We start from the raw sequence: 20,210 nt of genomic DNA, 5'->3' as shown, positions 1-20,210 counted from the left end.
CGTGAACGCGAGGCTGGCCGCAGCAGCGATGCCTTTGGATCGGTGCGCACGTTCCCGAGACGCGACGACAAGGCGCGGGTATTAATAGAGCCGACGTTGGGACGGGGCACGCGTGTTTAAACCGACTCTTTGCTCTCTTGATCTTCGCCGTTCTAGAGCGCTCTAACCGGCCACGGGAGATCTCGCGCATTCTTGGATACCTTAGTCACGCGAATCACCGACCTCGATACGTAATTTCAAATACGCCATAGCGAAAACCGGGCACCCGACGAAATCGACAACGGGGGGGAATTCTGCGACGTAGAGGCGGCACGGCACCTCGTGCGCGACGATGCCAGCGAGCGCAGGCGAAAGAAAACGCCGTCGCTCTCGGACCAGACGGCGAGGTTTACGTTTTTCTAGCCGCTCGGTTTTGCCGTTAATAGATGCGTGGAACTGGCAGACGCGTTACGTATGGAGCGCTCGACGGCCAGTTGGGTATCAATTATCGCGCTGTTATGTTAAAACAAACAGTCGAGCGTAATTCTTGCCTGTGCACGAGTATATTTTCTTTGTACTTCATTTTACCTGATTATGAGCATTTAGGTTACGGTTGAATCGCTTGGTAATTAATGCGTAGTTGTCGCGCGGCGACCAGAAAAAGTCGTACGGTTGTCGAAGGATTGAAATCTACTTGAAACTGTTTCTGCCGCTTCTTCTGATTAAAAGTACTAGCTTTAAGTCAGATTGAATAAGGAAGATAATTATTAAATGAAATAGTGGCTAAATTTGCTTAACAGTTTTAATAATGAAATATGTTGCATGGAAATGTTTCACGTACCTCGCTATTGGCAGGCTGAAAACATTCAACGCGAAAAGAATCCAATGCCAGCGAAAATTTCTGCTTCTATTTGCGCTGTTATTTTGGTAGCTTCTTGAGTGGATAGTTTGGGTCTGTTTATTATGCTTGTACGATACAGATGGTACATCGAATATAGTCGCAGCTATTCGAATTTGAATGAAACCTTCCTTCGGATATCGTAGTATTATTCCCACCGGTATAATAACTTTATTTTCCCAGACGGATGTATTGCCAACTAATTTTACATAATTAACAGAACGGAAGGCCGTGAAATTATTTCTGTCGTCTAGATACGAATTCTCTTTGGAGGTATAGAAAAAAAAAATTAAAAATATATACCATTGACGAATACGATATTAATTTATACACTATAAAATCGTATGATTAATAATAAGAATATATAAATATAATTGTTTCATAATATATAAAATTAAAATTGGAGTAGAAAAGGATTGATATCGACGAGTGTACGTAATTTTAAGTGAAAAAACCTTGGCTTTTGTGCACATAACACAGTCTCGATAGCTTTATCTTCGCTTTGTGTATCTATGACCATGATTGCACACACCTGATATCAATCGTTTCTTTATCGCCGTGTTACAGCATCGAAATTGTTAACACTCGCCTCCTGCTTCGAAGTTATTCGCTGGGAACGCTGCGAGCTCGAAACTCGCCCGATAAACAAATGTACGGTGTTGTAACAGTAGTCGAAAAATAAGGAGAATCGTTCGAATTAGCGTCGTACAATAACAACGCTAAATAAAGGAGCGAATGTCGTTGCAGAAACGCGAGTTGAACTTTGTTATCGAGCCGACTTCCTCTCTCAGCCTCTGTGCACCTGTTCGCCACGTAATCAGTGCAATATCGGTGCAAGTGTTTTTCTTCAATTATTAATTGGTATCCCCCGTTCATTGGTATCACTCGTCCACCGATTCTTTCGCCCTTCTATCTGCGTGCATCACGTTGCTGGGCTACATACCACGAATTACGTGGACGTCGCAGGGCTGACGTCATTTCAATCGACGGTATCTAAATATTATCTTTGTTCGTGGAACAGTTCGTGCAACGTCGTCAGGTACAGGATGTTTCTAAAATCGTGCTTTGCTAATTTAAAAAAAAAAAAAGAAAAGAAGAAAGACTGGTGTAAAGTATCGAATGCGATTATTAGTCTCGTTGGAGACTCCATCTTTGATGAAGTTGTATCTCAATTTTTGAATTTTAAGCGTATCTGCAGAGTTGATTAGCTATTGTGAAAAGTCGTTTCGTAATTTTTAATTAAATAATACCAACATTTTTCTACCTGAATTTTTCTAGGACGCGCGTAGATGCGCGGGCCTCGAACGTAGGGTTAACCTAGGAATTAATTAACTTAGCCACCATCTTGGGTCACGCATAAGAACTTAAATGGGTTAAAAGTATAAAAAAGTAATGAAAAGTAGCCTCCGGTTGAAGGATGATGAGTTATAGGCTGGTGGAGACCTCTCAAAGTAATAGATTCTGAGCGTATTGTCGCTTCTGCGGAGCCATACAGGCGACATCTCGAACATTTCCCGTGGCAGTAAAAGGAGTACGTTATTGGAGTCTGCCGCGTTACTCCGAACCGTAGAAAATCCTAGCATTGTTCGCGAGATCGAGGTGAAGCAATGGCGGATGGCCAGTTCTTGCGAGTTAATCAGAATCTGACGGATTAGCACTTTAAATGTGAACGTTGCGCTAAAGGCGGCATTTTATTCGACAATTTTTAACGTCGCTGAATTCAGTTTACCGAGAAACGTATTTTTAGCGATACGTCGTTAATGGGTTAAGGACACCTGCATGGAGTTTCCATATTTTCGATTTATTTGCGCATGAGTAAACGAGAATTTATGGACTTGACCGTGTACACGCATGATTTTTGGAACATCGTCTACACGCTGTTTAAGAAGAAGTGCGACGAGGAGTCTTGTCTCGTTGGAAGTTGGAAGTTCTTCTTTTCAGTTTCAGTGACAAAGTTACGGGAAACTTTCCACGTGGTCGTAACTGATTAAACTTCTCGCCATTTTGCGATCAATTTATGCGCTACCGTTGATATCCTCACGTTGTTAAGAGAGATTTGCCTTTATGACAAGTAATTGCACGCTTTATCAGCGACTTATGTGTTTCACTGTCCTCTCTGAGGTATTTAATTATAGCGTGGCCTTCGACATTTGTCTAGTTCCGATATATTCTTGTTACTTCGAACGGGTTCTATTTTTAATTTTACGAAGAAAATTATTGCAACGAAATTAGAACGTAAAATTATGCGGAGTAATAGCGATTTGTTTGGTATTCGTTTCGAAATCAGAATTTTTTACGCGAGGAGACCATGACCGATCGCGAGCGAGTCGAAAATGACTCAAGATGGTGGCATGGTTAATTAATTGCTAGGTTGACCCTACATTCGTGGCCTGCATGTCTCTACGCGTGTCCTAGAGAAAATTCCATAGTCAGTCAGCTGAATAATAATGATAAATGAAATTTTTCTCGGTGATTCAAAAAATGTGAGCATTGTTTAATTAAAAATGGCGAGTATTCTCACATGTACTAGTCATCGCATGATAAGATGGCGATGTTGAATGTCATTATCTTCTTTATTACGTTCTTGATAAGAGATAAAGTTGTACGTCAAATTTCTGTTTGGAATTATTGACAAGACGCTTGACTATTTATAGGAAGATTAGTAGAAGGCTAGATGAAAACATTCTATATGTTTCGAACACCACTGATCGTTCTATTATGTCACTTTATATTGGTCGTCGTTCGTAATTGCATAATTTGTCAAATTTTACTGGCGTGTAATAAAAGATGGACACGGGACATGATAAATAGGTGCTTTCACTTAATTATTTTACTAATTGTTAATTGTTTAAGCGGTTTTGATACCGCGTCTTTTTCATTTATCTTCGCTGATAGGGAATTATTATGCCTAACTTGTAACAGTGAACGAGTTTGAAAACAACTCTGATAAATTGCCGTTATAAATCGTTGTTTCAAAATGAAACTTGTACATCACCCTGCAATAATGTTTATCATTTAGCAACATAATATATAACAATGTTTGTTCGTCTCTTTAAATGACGTTAACAACAGCCCTCTAAATCAAATTATGAAAAATTAATTGCGAGGAATTAAACGTGCGCGAAATTTTCCTGATCTCATATGAATTGCAACTATAATCGAAGTTTATTTAAAAAAATAGTTTCCTGCTCCGTACAAAAATAATTGCAGTTGAATTATAATTTTTAATAGTTTGTAGTAGTTTGTAATAGCTTTTAGTAGTTCCAAGAATCTAAAGAAAGATACAATAATGAGATTTTTATATTAAAGTGGAAGATAAAAATCTTTTATTCCCAGGTCTTTCTATTCTAAAGTTAGTTTGTTCAATTTACAGGATTTTCCTTGTTCGACCATAATACCACCAGATACATGATTTTCCCGCAAATCGTACAATTATTTATTTACCACACGAAACCACCTTATATTCTACTTCGCACTCGAACGCACGTTTCCTAAAGCAACTTCTCTCTCAACTTCCGATTCTATTATATCGACTGCGTCAGAAATAGAAATTTCCTTATGGTGCTTCGAGCATGCAGACTGGCAACATATATTATTCAAGGATAATGTAAACTGCACACGAGCCATCAATTTTCCATTTGAAAATGCAAATAGAATGCAGCCGAGAATATATCCCAGGCACATTCATAAACGCACAAAGAAAATAAAAAAAAACCCAAACGAAAGCGAATCATTTAAAACAATTCCATCTAAACATATTCAAAATCTAAAAACGCTCGAACATCCTTCAACAATCCCTCTGACAATTAATCCATCCATGTTTCAAACTCCTCTGATCGTCTGTCTCTATCTCAAGCAAAATTTTCCAAACTCTCGAGTCGAATGACGCGTTTACCACCCACCACGTGGTCAGACGGGTGCCGTTCGCCTTCTCATCGAACTTTTCTCCGCGTCGTCGCGACGAACCCGCGCGAAGACGGCTTCTACGATCGAGCAGGGGACCGTCCTCTCCCCGATGCTCGTCGATTATTCGTGGTCCCCGACGTCGCGTGGCCGCCGCGAAACGGTAGGGAAAAAAGGGTGCGTTCGTTCGACACACGAACGCGGAGGTAGCCCCCCTCGCTAATGCGTGACGGGGTCCACCAACGAAATTATGGATCGGGCCTAGCTGGCGAGTCTGCGCATGACCACCATCGGATCGCTCTGCCCTTCTTCAGTCCACTTTCTACTGCCTTCCCATATATGAACACCCATCCGTGCACCCTGCCCGCGTACATGTATCCCACTGGCTCTTCCTCGCTTTCCACCCCCTCCGTCCATTCATACTCTTTTTCGTACAATGCAACTAAATTCAATTGGCCATCGGTCTTTCGGCTGTGCTCGCGTTGTCGAGTTTTTGGCTTGATCGTTACTGATGATCAGTTTTATTTTTCATTAATTGATGGATCGATTAGTAGGAATATTGCAGTTTCTTTTTTCTACTGTTTGTTGTTTTAAGGTTTATTCTCTTTTGTATAAGTTTCACGCGTGTTTCTGGATTGATGATGCACCCTCTTCTGCAACTCTTGTTTTGTAATTTTTCACAGGGTTTGTTATAGTTTGCGATTTAGTATTTAGTGGTATGTTTCTTCTAATTTTTAAAGTTTCTTTTAATTTATGCAGTGGCTGAGGTTTAAGTTCCTTAGTAGAGTGGTTGCCTTCGTGGTGTACCCTTGGTGCTTATACTTTTAGGGTGCTCTCCAAGCGGATAAGTTATTGAATGTATTTTCTATTTCCAATTATAAATTGTACATATCTTTAGCACAGCTGAGATCAGACATGTGAAAAGTTGTAACAATAGAAATGGAAATATTTTTTGTTTAATTCTTCCTTCTGTTCTCTTCCATCACTTCATTCACTGTGAAAGGGGTTTATTGAGTCGTTTGAAAATTTCCACGCAGTTTAATAAAAGCGAGATTCAACGAGAATTCTAAGAGAAATTCGTTTTATTTCTTTCTCGAAATTCCAAATACCAGGCAATCTCTTTTTGCACGTCGATTTTTACGAATCCCATCCCGTCGAATTCATTTCTTCGCTCTCCCTTTGCACGCATCACGTTTCTAGTTCTGAATTTTCTGTGCGCGTGTTTCGGTGTATTCAATAACTTGGCGATATTAAATCTCCTCGCACGACCTTTGACTTTGCGCCTTTGATATAATCGATCTTTTATTTTCGCGTTCACTTTGCCCGCGGCATATAAAATACGCGCGAAAATAAAGCAACGCGTACCGTGAAGCAACGTTCGAACCGTATCGCCTGATGCATCGCGTTTTCCCTTGCAACTGATTTAAGAGAAACATACTCTCGTCTAAACAGGTTTCTCCAGTTTTACCGATTGACAGGAAATTTTCATTTGCATATTTTTCATCAGCTAATATAAACAATATAAAAAGCCAACTATAACATGAAATAGAACTTTTAAAAAACGCTCAGCAGTCTGTAAACGTTTAAAATCATTTTCGCAACAGTAAAAAATAATAAAATTAAAACTAAACATCGCGATTGATTGCATTAAATTCTTTTGCTATACAGGCGAGAACAAAGTACTCGAGGAATAATATTCCAGAAGTTCCAGTTAATTTATTTTGATCGAACGCGGTATCAAACGATTTACGTCGAACGATCCGCCAAACATGAAACAGTTCCCGTTTCCGAGCACAATGCTAACAAGTTATTCTCGGCGTTAATCATCGTAGGTGGACTTCCGACTTGGTGAACACGTAAACTGCATGATCATCGCAGCTGAATGTTTAAACACCAACATTGAGTTATTTTGATACGCGCGGTGTCGTGGGACGGGAACTGTTACACGAGTGTATCCCGGTGTAACAGATGTGAATAATAAATAGATAGCAGCTTGATTTACATCGCGTTGGTATCGTTGTTTGCCTAAGTTATGATGTAACGATTGCGAGCGTACACGACGATAGATCCCTCGGTTTCTCGATCGCTGTTACGCGTTCTATTACGCGATCCACCGTACTACAAATTCGTTCTTTATCTACTACTCGCGTGTACGTTCTTAAGCTGCTGCTTGTACGCCAACGAGCAGCTTGTAAACACCGTACGAAAGCGATGTCCGCGTTGTGAAAGTTCGCCAACTTTTTATAATCGCTACGCGTTGCACGAATAGTTTAAGAAAGGTACATAAACGGATAATTTCTGAGAAAATTCATTCGCGAACGCTGGGTGTAAACGCACTTTAAGTAAACAATTTTTTATGCTCGACTAACTCGTGGACATAGTTTTTCATAAATTTTACTTTAAAGTAGATAATGTATATTATTGATATTAAGTAAGATAAGTTAAGATGATTAAGCCTGCGTTCACACGTGTGATATATGAATTTTTATGAGGCTTCGCTATTCTAATTAAAATGTTAAGTTGAATCTGTGAGCTCCGTGAGATCAGAACTGTTGAAATGTTAATGTTAGAGAAGAGAATTGAAATAGTAAATAGAATCTGCATTCGTGTGACTAATGAATATGTAAATGTTTTACAGGGAACACTGGACTCGTCATTATAATGGGTGAAAAAACGTTCAACCTCACTTGGAACAATCACCTAGCGAATTTGTCTGGATTGTTCGAAGGGCTGTACAAGAGTGGTTCCCTGACGGACGCAACGCTAGCTTGCCAGGATGGAATGCTGAGGGCGCACAGATTGGTCTTGGCAGCATGTAGCCCTTATTTCGAGAGGGTCTTCAAGGAACATTACGGCGAACAGCCAATCCTTATACTAAAAGGTACGATAATGATCGCGATCCAGAAAATTAAACGAAAAAAATAGAAATTAGTTCCCTTCTGCGAGCCTCTAACTCGTAATTCCTTTGACTCTAATAATACATAAAACAGAGCTGGATTTTCACTCGCGATGGTCACGAGAATATCGAATTTATTATATAAAAAAACTGGATCAGAATATTATACTTGCCGTTACGTTTTTTATATCGCGCAGTGTGCCTTACTGTTAAATATAGGCGGGTGAATTGAATAGTTCGTGTGGCCTAGCCGCGTATTTTCGCAGCTTGTCTGACCGCGATCTTTTTGCGCGGCTTGATCTACTTCTACGATCATCATGGGGTCACGAAAGCCCGTGCATCGGTACACAAATGACCGCGTGCTACTTGAAATCGCCTAAAAATTACCCCTTGAATATCATATTCCGTGTATCCGTACCGTGTAAAAATTCACGAGCAGCCAGCAAGAAAAATTCAAATTCTTCGAGGCACGAAAATATAGAGAAACATTACGATTATTCTATCTTCGTTTACTCAACGAGTTTATTTCCAAACGATAGGTGTTGCTGTCGAAGAAATGGAATGTCTATTGGACTTCATGTACCGCGGTTCGATCGACGTTGCGGAGGAGCACTTGCCCTCTTTGATTAAAACCGCGACAGATCTGGAGATCCGCGGTCTCTCTGGTGACCAGAGGAACCAAGAGAACAGCCGGAGCCCTTACACGAGGGTGGAGACGCGGATGCAACGGTGTCACATAGAAGCGAGGGTACACACGACAGAGTACATGAAGGAACCGTCTGTGATCCCATTTTTGCCAAAACAGTCTTCCGTCGAGTCGTTGGAGGATCACATCAAAGTGGAGGAGATCGAGGTCGAGGACGATCCCATGGTGATCGACGGCCATGAAGACGCGTTCGATGAACCGTTGCGAACTACCGATACGCAAATCGTAAGCTCGCGCCATTTTAATTTAATTGAACGATTTATTAGAACTTTGGTGGTTTGAGATTTTTTGGTTCTTGAGATTTGAACCATTTATCGAGTAGTAGCTTAATCGATTACCTTTGTCAACGTTAATTGCTCGGGTTGTTTAAAGATCAGCAGCATTTGTAGTAGTTACGCTTCGTTCAAAATATGAAAGCTCCAAAATTGATTCAATATTTTTTCAGTTGATTGTTAATTCAGTTCATTTGATTCGAGATGAGTAGATTTAATTATTTTTAAATAGGATCAAGTTTGATTAGATCTGAAAACTTGTGTTCATCCAAGATGATAGAAAATATGGAATTTTTGTTAATGGAAATAGAAAGTGCTTCAATTGAGAGATACCTTCTTATTCTTTATCAATTCGACGCTTTACCTTCAAAATTTAATCACGATTCAGATGAAAAGCGAATAATCAAGTTGTTTCATTTCCTTTGGTCAAAAAAGTTCTCGCTCACCCGTATGGAATCGAAAAGTGCAGTTAAATTACAGGAAGTTCCTTTGCTTTTAGACTAGTTAAGTTTCTCTGACAACTTTAGAACCATTTTACTTTAAATTGTGTTGTACAGTTTCAAATTCTCCCTGATCTTTATATTTTTTAAGACTTAATTAAACAGCGATTTATAAAATGAAACTTTAAATACAATTCAGTCACTCTTCATTTCCCTCTTGTATCACCCGATAGAATCATCCCTTTCGTATTATTCCAGTCAGAGCAAAACTTTCACGGTTACAACAATTTTAACACAATTTGTTCCTAATTCGTTTAATTTCCTGTGATTTAGAGACGTATGCCGCTACCAATGTATAAACGCGAGACGAGGTTCAAAGGTCAGAAGAGAGTGTCAGTGGGTCGCTCGACGAGAAACAGCGACGTCCTGGAGTTCAGAACGAAGGAGCGCATGGTCTCGAAGGAGGACTCGACAAGGGAGAGCTACGAGGACTCCTCGAACGCGATTAAGTCCGAGCCGAGTTTCAACAACGGATCGGTAGATCCTACGGTACCGGACATACAGATGAACGACGACTTACAAGAACGAGATGAGAGTCTGGTACGAAAAGATGATCTAAATTGAAATTACTTTTACGTGTACAACATTGGTATTTTTGTATGTATTCTCTCTAATAATTTTGGAATTATTTTTCTAAAATGTCATTAGTTTAAATCGTATATCGTTTGTGTGATGAGATGGCAGGGTAGTGGAGTCAGGCACAGGATGATTTTATATTGTATAAAAATTGATTGCAATCGCGCGGTAGAATTGTTTTAACTGAAGCTTGGTTATTGTGGAAACTAAATTTATCTACTGTAATTGTACTGGGTTTTATGTTCTGATTTTTATGTTTATAGATTTTAATTAGCAATAGTAGTGTTAATAGAAATTTCTATGGTATTTTTTTGTAAACTGAAATTGGCTTAGAGAATGAAGGAGATTTAACAGTCTCTTTCAGAAATTGAGAGGAAAAATTCTGAATTTTCTCTACCACTCTTCCATCCAAGACACCCATGTCTACTAGACAGCATTACTGAAGAGTCCATTAAAAGATTCAGGACGACACGTCCTTCTTTCCTCTTCTCTTTCTCTTGCACATATAAAATACGCTACACATCCTTCGCAAGTATGATTCATACATCATTCATTACACCACTCCTTTCGTTCAACCATTCCACGATCTAAGCCTCGCAACCCAAAAAACCCCAATAGCAAACAATTGCATCAATTGTGTCTCTGAATGGCCCAAAACGTCAACTCTTTAATTGCGACCGTTCTTGTAAGTTCGGATTCGTTATCATCGCAATTGCGATAACGTCAACTATATCGTCAAATCGTGCTTTCAGGATTCCTCGAAGAGCATGGACGACAATCCAAGGTTAATGATCAAGAAGAAGAGCGACATTTCAACCAAAAAATCAGGACTGAACGAGGGGAAGGAGACCAGGCCAATACTGCCAAAGTCTGAGAAGGCGCAGTATAAACCGTTCTCCTGCGACCTCTGCACTTTAGCCTTCACCAGAGCCTCTCACCTGGCTAGACACAGAAGAGTTCACACAGGCGAACGACCGTTCGGTTGCAGCATTTGCCCTCGAATGTTCGCCAGGCAGGACAAATTGAAACAGCACTTGGACTCGCATCTGCAATGGCCGAAGAGGAAGAACAGCTTGTCCAGTTCGAGTTGCCAGTCTACGCCGTCTGTGCCTGCTAAAGGAAAAAGGGGTAGGCCACGAAAGGTAAGATGTCCTTGCGTGACGTTGCTAAATATTGGCAAGCATTTTATAAACTACGTACGTGCAGGTAACGCTGGTTTCTTTTCGCTATTTTTTTTACTTTATCGTCCAACAGCTTCCCTGCAATTATTTTGTTGTTACTATTTTTTTCAATGCTATCGTATTTCTCTTATTTATGTGTTAAATTTAATTTACAAGTTCCTTAGCTAACAGATGTTTAAGCAATCAGATACGAGGCAGCTTGAGTAAAATAATAACAGTAGAAACATCTTCAGCACGTCAATCTGGAGCAATCGGCCATGGAGGAGATCCTCAAGTTCGGCGAGTTCAGTTCGCTTCTGAATAAATCTCATTCCGCGAATTCGACCGTGAAAACGGAGGATTTCACCGCCACTGAGGACGAGAGGAAAATGAAGGAGCAAGAGGAGGACATGGCGGAAGATGGTAACGAGGACAAGGAGAAAGACGCGAGCAAGGATAAAGATAATTACGGGTGTCAGGTCGAAAACGGTCAAGACATCATTTAAACAGTTCTCGTTTACTTACTCCTTCGGTACGTTTAGAAAAGATATTTTTCTATGGACAACGAGTCACACGGTTAGAGAGCGATGGAAATTATCGAGCTTCTTCGATCAACGACACGAACCAGGTACTTCTCCCGACTTTACTTCGTTCCTGGCTGTTCAACAAGGAGGGACATACGCGAACTAATTATTCGTTAGCATATTTTTCGTTGCTAATCATTAGTTAACAAAGCTTCGAGTGCAATAATTCGTCAGTGTCTGTTTATTAATTCTGAAAGAAAATCTCCATTCGTTGAACCATTCTGATGGGCCACTGAAAGATGGTGCATGGACGCAGAGCATCGTACACTACCTACTGTAACGTCATTATTCTCCATTTTTGGTCCCCATTCTGGGCACTCTCAGTCGTCTATCGAATCTACGTATGACTTGACGATGGCACCAGTGTCATTGGGACAGTCTGCACCCTAAGTCTGTCTGTGCAAGGGATCTACTACTTACTGACTTCTCTCACTACACGATCTTCAATTTTGAAGCTTTCATACTTTGAACGAAGCATCAGTTAAGTCTTATAACTTCTCGACGATATGAGTCAGAATCTTGTAACTCTGAAAGGAATCTTATTCAAATCTAATTCACTCTATTTATCGAAACAAACACTTGAGTTATATTTCATTATCCATCTTCAATTCGTTTGACACTCTTCTATTGGCTTCATCTTCGATGGTACCGGGAGACGTTGTATATATGTGCGTCTTGTACTTCTATATGGATAGGAATACTTCCACCGGTTCCACAACCTGTGCACCATCTTTGAGAGAGGCTATGCAGTATCGCAAAAAGTTATTCAGAACACGAATTGGTTATGCGATTAAGTTACATTTCATATTTATATACGTAAGATAAATACATAACGATATGTATTAGAAACATTTTTACTGTATACAACGCTAATTAGGGATGACCGTTTCGAGATGAAACGCTAATAGTGTGAAACTGATTGATGCGGAACGATTGTTACTCTTACAGAGGGATTTGACAGATTTGTTCCAGTTTCGTGTATTCTTTGCTGTACTGTGTCACTGGTAATGTAATTGACACGATGGCGAGATTTAATTCTAATAAGTGAAGGGGAACTGTATAGAACGTCTGCTGGACCCACCGATCCAACGTACAAAGGTATATGATTGTTATACGTATGACGAGTCATTCAGAATTCTTGGAACAAAGGTATACAAAAAATAATTTCGAGAAATAGGCATTAAATGAATAGCGTAAAATACATTTCGACGAATAGGAGCGCCTTAAAGGATATGTTTTAAAGGGACACAATTTTTTAGTAATATATTATGAACACGAGTGATGAATTGTCTGAATTAGTTGGAAAGTTCAATTGTTTTCTTGTTTAAGTTACAGTTGTACCATTTTTTCATCTTCAATCTGAGTTCTTCGTTGCTTACATCATGCGTGTCTCTCTTCTATCTTATCGTAGACGCGATATTTAGGGTGTCTAATGACGGAAGCAATAAATCGAACAGCTAAAGTTATTCTACATGTAGAAATAAGTCGAAAATGTAAGATAACATTTTTCCATTCGAAGCTTCGTTCTCGAGATAATCGAGTTTGAACAATTGTTGGCGGATGTCGACCAAGAACGCCTCGCAAACTCAACAGATATATTTAAACTCGATTTACCAGAGAAGGAGACTTTCAACGAAATAATTTTATTCCACACTCTCGATTTATTTTTGTACGCAGAACAACTTTTCGATCGATTTCACTACTCGTCACAGGACATCCTGTACACATACAACTTTACAACAAAACATTTTACCAAATAACTTTACCAAGATTTTTGTATTTATTTATTTATTAAGATTTGCGGCGTCTTTGTTATATATTGAACGCAAAAATTCGTTCGAAAGAGTACCTGAAGCACCCACGATAGATGTGAGAGTAACTATCCGAGGGTGAACACAGGCCATATAGGGAAATAATAAATAATCCTTATCTCCCGTTTTTCCGAGATGGTTGTCTAGGTACTGATAAATCGATTTCTACGACGATTCTCCGTCGTACGCACGATATTTCTACGTATATGATAAGATTAGGGGGAGGAATCTACGTTGGAAACTCGACCAAATTACTTAAGCTAGAAGACTGGGGTATGGTTTGCATTGTGCGAAACTGTTTGACTGATTCGAACTTAGATTTAGGAGGAACACTAATGCAAATCTGCATTATCTTTCCTTCAAATATTTCCTCTACTTCTGAAGTCACTTAAATCATTTTTCAATACCTGAAATAGTTTAAGAAAAGCTTCGTTACGTTTCTGTTACAAATCGATTATGGTATTGGCAAAGTGATGGTATTTTGAACAGACACGTCTAAGTGTAGGCCTAATAAACATGCAATTTGAACGGCTAAATCGGGAAAAGATGATCCAATAACTTTTTAATTAATTAATTGTATTTTTAATTCTGAGACATGATTATTTACTACTAGTATTATACCGTGCGTTCGTTAATCATTGGTAGACAATTTAATAGATAATTTTATGGACAAATATAAAATGAAAATCAAGAGTAACATAATTCGATTTGAAGCTTTGTTTTTCAATGAGACAAGTTTGAAAACTCTATGTGGCTGCACGTTAAACTCTCCATATTTGCAATGAGCGTTTATCATTGATGTATGCCTACAGATTTTCAAAGTTATTTCTCTCAAAACAAAAGCTTCAAACGTAATTTCATTGTTCTTCATTTTCGTTTTATTTGGATCTATAGAATTACCACTCAAATCGTTTATTAACAATTATCGAATTTTCTGTAACTGTTTAATATTAACCTTCTCAATTCATTGGACAGCGAGCAGATTTTTGTTTCTCCAAAGAAGTACGTAGAATGCTTTTCTACGTAAATCGTGCCGTTCAATTGTTTAAATGCCTAAGAATGTTCTTAAATATCCATCGTATGAAGATACAAGAAGCGAATCGATGTTTCCTTCTCAATTTTCGTGCGTCGTATGATTGGATCATCGTTCAAATTAAGTTCGAACTAGATTCCATAGAATTGATTATTAAACGGATGAAATTGTTCAGTTAAATGTACGACAGTGCAAACTACACCTGTGTAGATGAGGCTCGACGAGTTCTCGGAGCCGAGAAAAGAAATGAAGCTTCAGATATTTTGTTATACACGCGATTATAAATACGTCAAGTACAAATGTCCAAATATTAGAGTATACGTGTGCGTAAGTGTGCGTGCCTGTCGTATTGTAAAACGAAACAAAAAAAGAAGAAGACAGAACAAGCATTTCTGTAGCGTTCACGAATTGGTCGACGCGATTTTTTGCGTTCACACGAACGGTACGTTGTTGATCCGTTTGATCCTTTTCACCGTTCGAAACTGCAGCTTCGTTTAGGCGATCCTTCGATCGGTTCTCGCACGATCTTTGTGTTCTTGTTTTTGTAATTTTATAAATTAGTCATTACGTTACGCGTACATTCGATGACTCTCATCCAAATGGAGACGATTCGATGGTCTTCGGATACAGGAAGAGCCGTGCGTTCGCATCTATCGATATTAATTGTTATTTATTAATTACTAATCGTCTTGCCATTCGTTCGTCTATTTCTGTGTTAACATAGTGGATAGACGTTTCCTTTAGAACCGTTTGGTATCTTCTTACGAGCTATGATAAGAAGCGAGAAAGTCATTGATGTCACGTTTTAAAACTGTAGGTTAAATAAAATGGAGGAGCGAATCGAGGAGTTAGGAAAATTCGAATCAAGTTACGTTAATTTTTGCACGAATTTCGCAGAGACCAAGTTTCTTTCGGTTCTTCTTTCATTTCTAGCGATATAGAGTGATGCGTATATGGGCGTGGCGCACGTTGGTGCCATAAAAGAATCGTGGTGTTTCTGTAATATCGGTTGTTGTTGTTGTACGAATTGCATTTTTGTTTCGTTAAATTCTTGTTGCCCGACCCACCAATGTTACACCTCCCGCATTGTAACTTTTTATTATGGCAATGTGCAATTATTTCAGCGATGTGGCTATTACGAGTGAACTTGGTGCAATCCTTTTACAGCGTCCAGAAGGTCGTACGCGAGTCTTCATATCTTATACAGTGTATATTATGTAGCATGTGTAAATAAATTTTAAAGCCAAAGACCTTTCCAATAAATCGACACCTCTTCTCTACCATTCGTTGCCTCGTTCTTCTTCTTCTTCTTCGTGATTTTTCTAAATCACTTTCGATAGACGAATACGTAGGTATTCGTTGTGTTCTTAAAATAGAACCAGAATGCGTCTAATAAGCTTATGACAATAATATTTGTCCAGAGAAAGAAATGAAATTTTTAGCGTTTGTATCGTGTTCAACCCTATTTCACGTGGCGAGAAAATTTCTACAATCCTTCTATAACGCGATTTAAACATGAACAACCCTTATCGACAAATCATTCTTAATAAAGCATCGATATAAAGAGAGGAATGAATTTTAACGTAGAATGGTCGACGATGCAATTACGAAAGGTTTGCAGCATTTACGAAGGAGGCGTGTTCAAACAATATATTTGAAAACCAGGTGTAAGCCAGCATCAATAATTAAGCGTTCGTCGTACTCCACCTTTCTCGCAATGTATCGTTATATTCTCTCCCCGACGTACAATATATTTTTACAAATATGTTTTTTTTTTGTTTTTCACATGTACACAGACTTTTTCAAGGGTCAGGTGCGGGAACGTTTAGCATAATCATATATACTTTCTCTCCGTCACGATCTGCGCTGGTTGCACAACCTCAAACCACCCCCGACACGCCCCACAACGCCATTAACCCTTTGCACTCGGATGTCCACTCCGATGAGACGTCGCGTGTCTAACGTATCGCTCGGATCTCCCATGACAAGGACATCTGAATCGATTATCGATAACAGAGAGGTTCAACTTCTATTCCACTGCAACTTTTTCAGAAATACCCCTAAAATTTTCTCTATCGAAATGGAAGTGCTCTATTACTGGTGGTTAACGTCCTGGAATGCTCGCGTCGAGTGCAAACGGTTAACGAAGAGAAACAAAACGGAAACGTCGCGAAGAAGAATCGTCAGAGTTCGAGATCAGCCTCGAGAGGCATCGCGAGTACAATGTTCGATCAGTAAATGCAATCGTTCAGCGAATCGACAGAGTGTCTTCTGACGTCGATCTACTTTAACAACGTCCGGACAGCCTCGCTTCGTAACTAGCTCTATATCAAGTTAGAACTGCGACATCGAAAGCACAATATTTTCTTCTCACCACCATCGTGTCTCTCTCTCTATTTATTATCTCTAGTTGCGTTCGCCTAACCGCGTCGAAGAACAGAGGCCTGCACGGCCAAAGCGTTTCCCGTTTGGTTTTGCAGAAATCGATTACAACGAGTTTCTCGCGGATGGGCTTTACTTTTTTATTTAGTGTACACTACGGTTAGCTAGGTTTATTCGTCTCGTCCCCGTTCGCCCTTGTTATTATCGTCTCAATGATTTACTACGTCGGTACTAGTGTATTCTTCACGGCGGGATCGATGAAGGGTAATCGCGGATGAATTGTCCCCGTTTTCTGCCGCGATAATTCCGCGACTGATTTCCTCTCGGTTCTGCGAACTTGTTTTTGCGTGAACACGAAGCTGTCGTCGAGCTGACAGGAAATCATTGCTGAATCGATGCGACATTGTCACTGAGGCACGCGAGTAGGAGCTTCGTTTCGTATCTTGGAAGTAGAACGTGTTCAAGAAGAGGTTAGTCTTTCGAATTATATATCGATTGACTTGTTATTGGTGTTAAAATTGTTAGTGGTAGATTTAAAGGAGGTGTGAAAGTTAGCAGTAAATGTGTGCTGAGAATTTTTAACTTGGAAGAAAATTTCAAAACATAATAAGTTGACTAAAAAGATACGCATCTACTTTGAACGATAGAAATTAATTTCGACAGCAAAGAATGAACTGTATTGTATTTTTGCAGCGCGTATTTCTCTTCATCGATTCAACCAGCTCGATCGATTACCGTTAAAATTATTCTAAACTTCTTAAGCATTGACGAGCTATCAGTTATGTTCAATTAACATCGTTTTACCATTAAACTACTTGACTATGTCAAATTATCTCCGCGTCTCGAGACAAATTCGATCTGGACGATCCGTAACACTAATTATCCCCTTCTCCCGATCTTCGTGCACACACGTTTGTCATCGAAATCTGTCTAGTTTTAAAATTGCCTTACATCGACGCTACTCTAGCCTTAAAGCTATTTCCCTTCGACGAATTCGCGTGGAATCTCTCGAAATTAATTAAAAATATACATTTGTACATGAACGTGAGCAATAATTGTGACTCTGCTAGTCCCATTAGCTCAAATGCGAGACGCTGTTTAATTCCAATTTTCAAGAATATACAAACTGTGTCTCAGTGGTCGATAGTCAACCCACTGTGTTCAACGCGTAGACTGTTAAGTAACTTTTCTTTGGCAGAGATGTTCAATGAAGCCAGTGGAACTAGCATCAGTGCTTGCGTTTGTATTTACATAAAGTTGAACGATTCAAAAAGTAATAACGATAACACTCGTGTTGTTTAGACAACAATTTAATCGAATTCGAATTCGTCGAAGGAAAGCCAGAACGTAATTCGTTCGTTACGTACGTATTATATATCACGGCTCCCATAAAAATGTCTTTGTTTAGTTACAAGTACAGGTTTTACGCGTGTCAGTCAGACAGGCAAGCGAACATACAAGTTCAACAGCGGTGATACGTACGATAAATACCTTAGAATTAGACACAAACAGCGATACTTGTTGGCTGTGAATCGGTCAACTATACAACGTAATGATATATCTGTTCACGATAAAGTAAACGCTCGAAAATGATGTGAAACAATGATCGTAATGAAACGATCTCCTCTCTCTTCCATCTCGGCTCTTCTGTTCGTATAATACACGTCCTTAACGCCCGACAGGCTCGTGCGAATAATGTTGCAGTCGAAGGTTGCAACACTTCAGCGTGCGAAACACGGCTCAGAATTGTTGTTTAACGATTGGCATCTGTGCGTGGTAATTTTGTGCATTAATTACTTCAGTGTTCTTCAATTTATGATTTTTTTTAGTCTTTAAATTTAGAGATGCGTCTTGCTCTTGCTTTCCTTGCATATTATTCAATTTATGCGTTTCAATCTGACGAAAGAGGCAAAGTTTTTATTTATATTTAAAAATCAGGAGATACTTTGATACTTTGGTGAAAAATTTTGAAGAAGATTCTGTTGCATCCTCGTCTCACCCTTTTATTGAGAAGAATATGGCGTCACTCGCCAGGAAGTCATCGAATAGTGAATTTAAAATAGATGAAAAATGACAGGAAATTATATCAAATAATTTCTAAATAATTGTTTGGTCTCGCCACGTTTGTCGCAGAGACGTGCAGTAATTACAAAATGGCCACGCACGGTGAAAACCCACGAAACTTGATACGACAAATATACTTGGTATTCGAATAGCGTTCAAAGTCTTCAGACGATCAGGACCGAAAGGGTAAATCATTAAACGGAAAAATCGTCCCAGTAATTACGAACTGCGAGCTGCTTGCGTGTTTCACTAATAACGAGAACATACCTTAAATTTTATCTTATTGTCGTATAAAATGCGTATGCCTCTCGACACACCGTTCAAGTGAGAATTTTACGCCCGAATCATATAATAAAATGCTTAACGTGCTCTCGATACTTATCGATACTTTGTGCGATACAACGATTTTATTTTGTTCTCCTTGTTTATTTACTTTGTTTAACACTTGTATTGTTTACTTTCAACTATCGTTACGCGCCTCCCCGCATATCGTCCCCCTCGGTTTACGTCTAATAGGATACTCGTACGAGGCGATTCGATTTTAATTATTCGCACAGTCTGCGTTTCTGGTTGTGCACGAACGTTCTCGCGTCGAAACGAAACGAGTGGAACAATTACAGAATTCGTAATTAGCAGAATTTCAACTGACAAGACGGTAGTTTCTCGTTTCCTTTCGTTTTTACAGAGGCCAACGTTCTTCGTTGGAACTCGAGACGTACGATTTGTTACTCTCGAACCAATTTTCATTTTTTTACCCCCTCGACACACACACGCACGCATGGACACAGCATACACGCGTACATATACGTATATTGTCGATACGTCGACGAACTTTCCCGACTACGTCAATTTTAGTCGATTTTCTTTTAATTTCCATTCGCGAATCGTAACGGTTCTAATCGATAATATTGCTTTTAAACAACGTGGATTTTTTCGCATCGAATGTTTGCAATTTAGTCGTCGGAATTGATACTTTCAAATTTGATTTTCATTCGCTGACACTCCTCGGGTAGGAAAATTGTCTTATTATTAATTTTACACTGAAAAATATTTGCTGTCTGCGAAGAGCATTGGAATTCTTTGGCGATACAAAAGTACACGATCTAATTAAAAGGTCAGAAACTTTACGAATAAAATGAGTATTCATTTTACTTAAGAAATCCAAGAGATTCCAATTTGAAGATAGATTGTTATTTCTATGACGCAATTTTTCAGTTGAAACGAATGATTCATTGAGCACACGTTAAGTAATCAGAGTAATCGCGTGAATTGCTATCGACTGGTAGTAAATCATTTTTCAGTGTAACGTATGCAATGTAAAAATAAAACGATCGAAGACGTTTCGTCTGACTTGTCTCGAAACAAGATTGAACCATGACCATGAGAAAAGTAATCACAGTTACATCGAAGTAAGTACGCACGCACGTAGATATTATAATTATGTTT

At 39.2% G+C, this 20,210-nt stretch overlaps 3 protein-coding genes across 5 annotated transcripts in view; 1 reads left to right on the top strand and 2 right to left on the bottom strand.

Moving 5' to 3' along the window:
• LOC143424571 (protein YIPF7-like) overlaps nucleotides 1–14,004 on the bottom strand; it is a 197,436-nt gene extending 183,432 nt beyond the window's left edge. For both annotated transcript variants that reach the window (XM_076896719.1, XM_076896720.1), the window contains exon 1: nucleotides 14,000–14,004. The gene's annotated coding sequence lies outside the window, so the exon portion shown is untranslated. The remainder of the gene's footprint in view (nucleotides 1–13,999) is intronic.
• The window catches only part of LOC143424448 (uncharacterized), a 167,126-nt gene that overhangs the window by 71,751 nt on the left and 75,165 nt on the right, over nucleotides 1–20,210 (bottom strand). The gene's annotated exons all lie outside the window — the stretch shown is intronic.
• Nucleotides 1,846–11,642, top strand: LOC143424542 (uncharacterized). Of its 2 annotated transcripts, XM_076896678.1 has the most exons (6): nucleotides 1,846–1,866; nucleotides 7,419–7,661; nucleotides 8,216–8,607; nucleotides 9,428–9,643; nucleotides 10,483–10,872; nucleotides 11,145–11,642. In XM_076896678.1, the coding sequence occupies exons 2-6, from the start codon at nucleotides 7,442–7,444 to the stop codon at nucleotides 11,394–11,396; spliced, it is 1,470 nt and encodes a 489-aa protein (XP_076752793.1). In that variant the 5' UTR covers nucleotides 1,846–1,866; nucleotides 7,419–7,441; the 3' UTR covers nucleotides 11,397–11,642. The 2 variants fall into 2 exon arrangements, with proteins under 2 accessions (XP_076752793.1, XP_076752792.1); XM_076896677.1 differs by lacking the exon at nucleotides 1,846–1,866 and having other exon boundaries at nucleotides 9,428–9,694.

This window comes from Xylocopa sonorina, chromosome 6 (assembly GCF_050948175.1).
Source record: "Xylocopa sonorina isolate GNS202 chromosome 6, iyXylSono1_principal, whole genome shotgun sequence".
NCBI lineage: Eukaryota > Metazoa > Arthropoda > Insecta > Hymenoptera > Apidae > Xylocopa > Xylocopa sonorina.
The sequence above is the reverse complement of the archived record's forward strand: the minus strand, read 5'-3'. Positions and strand labels throughout refer to the sequence as shown.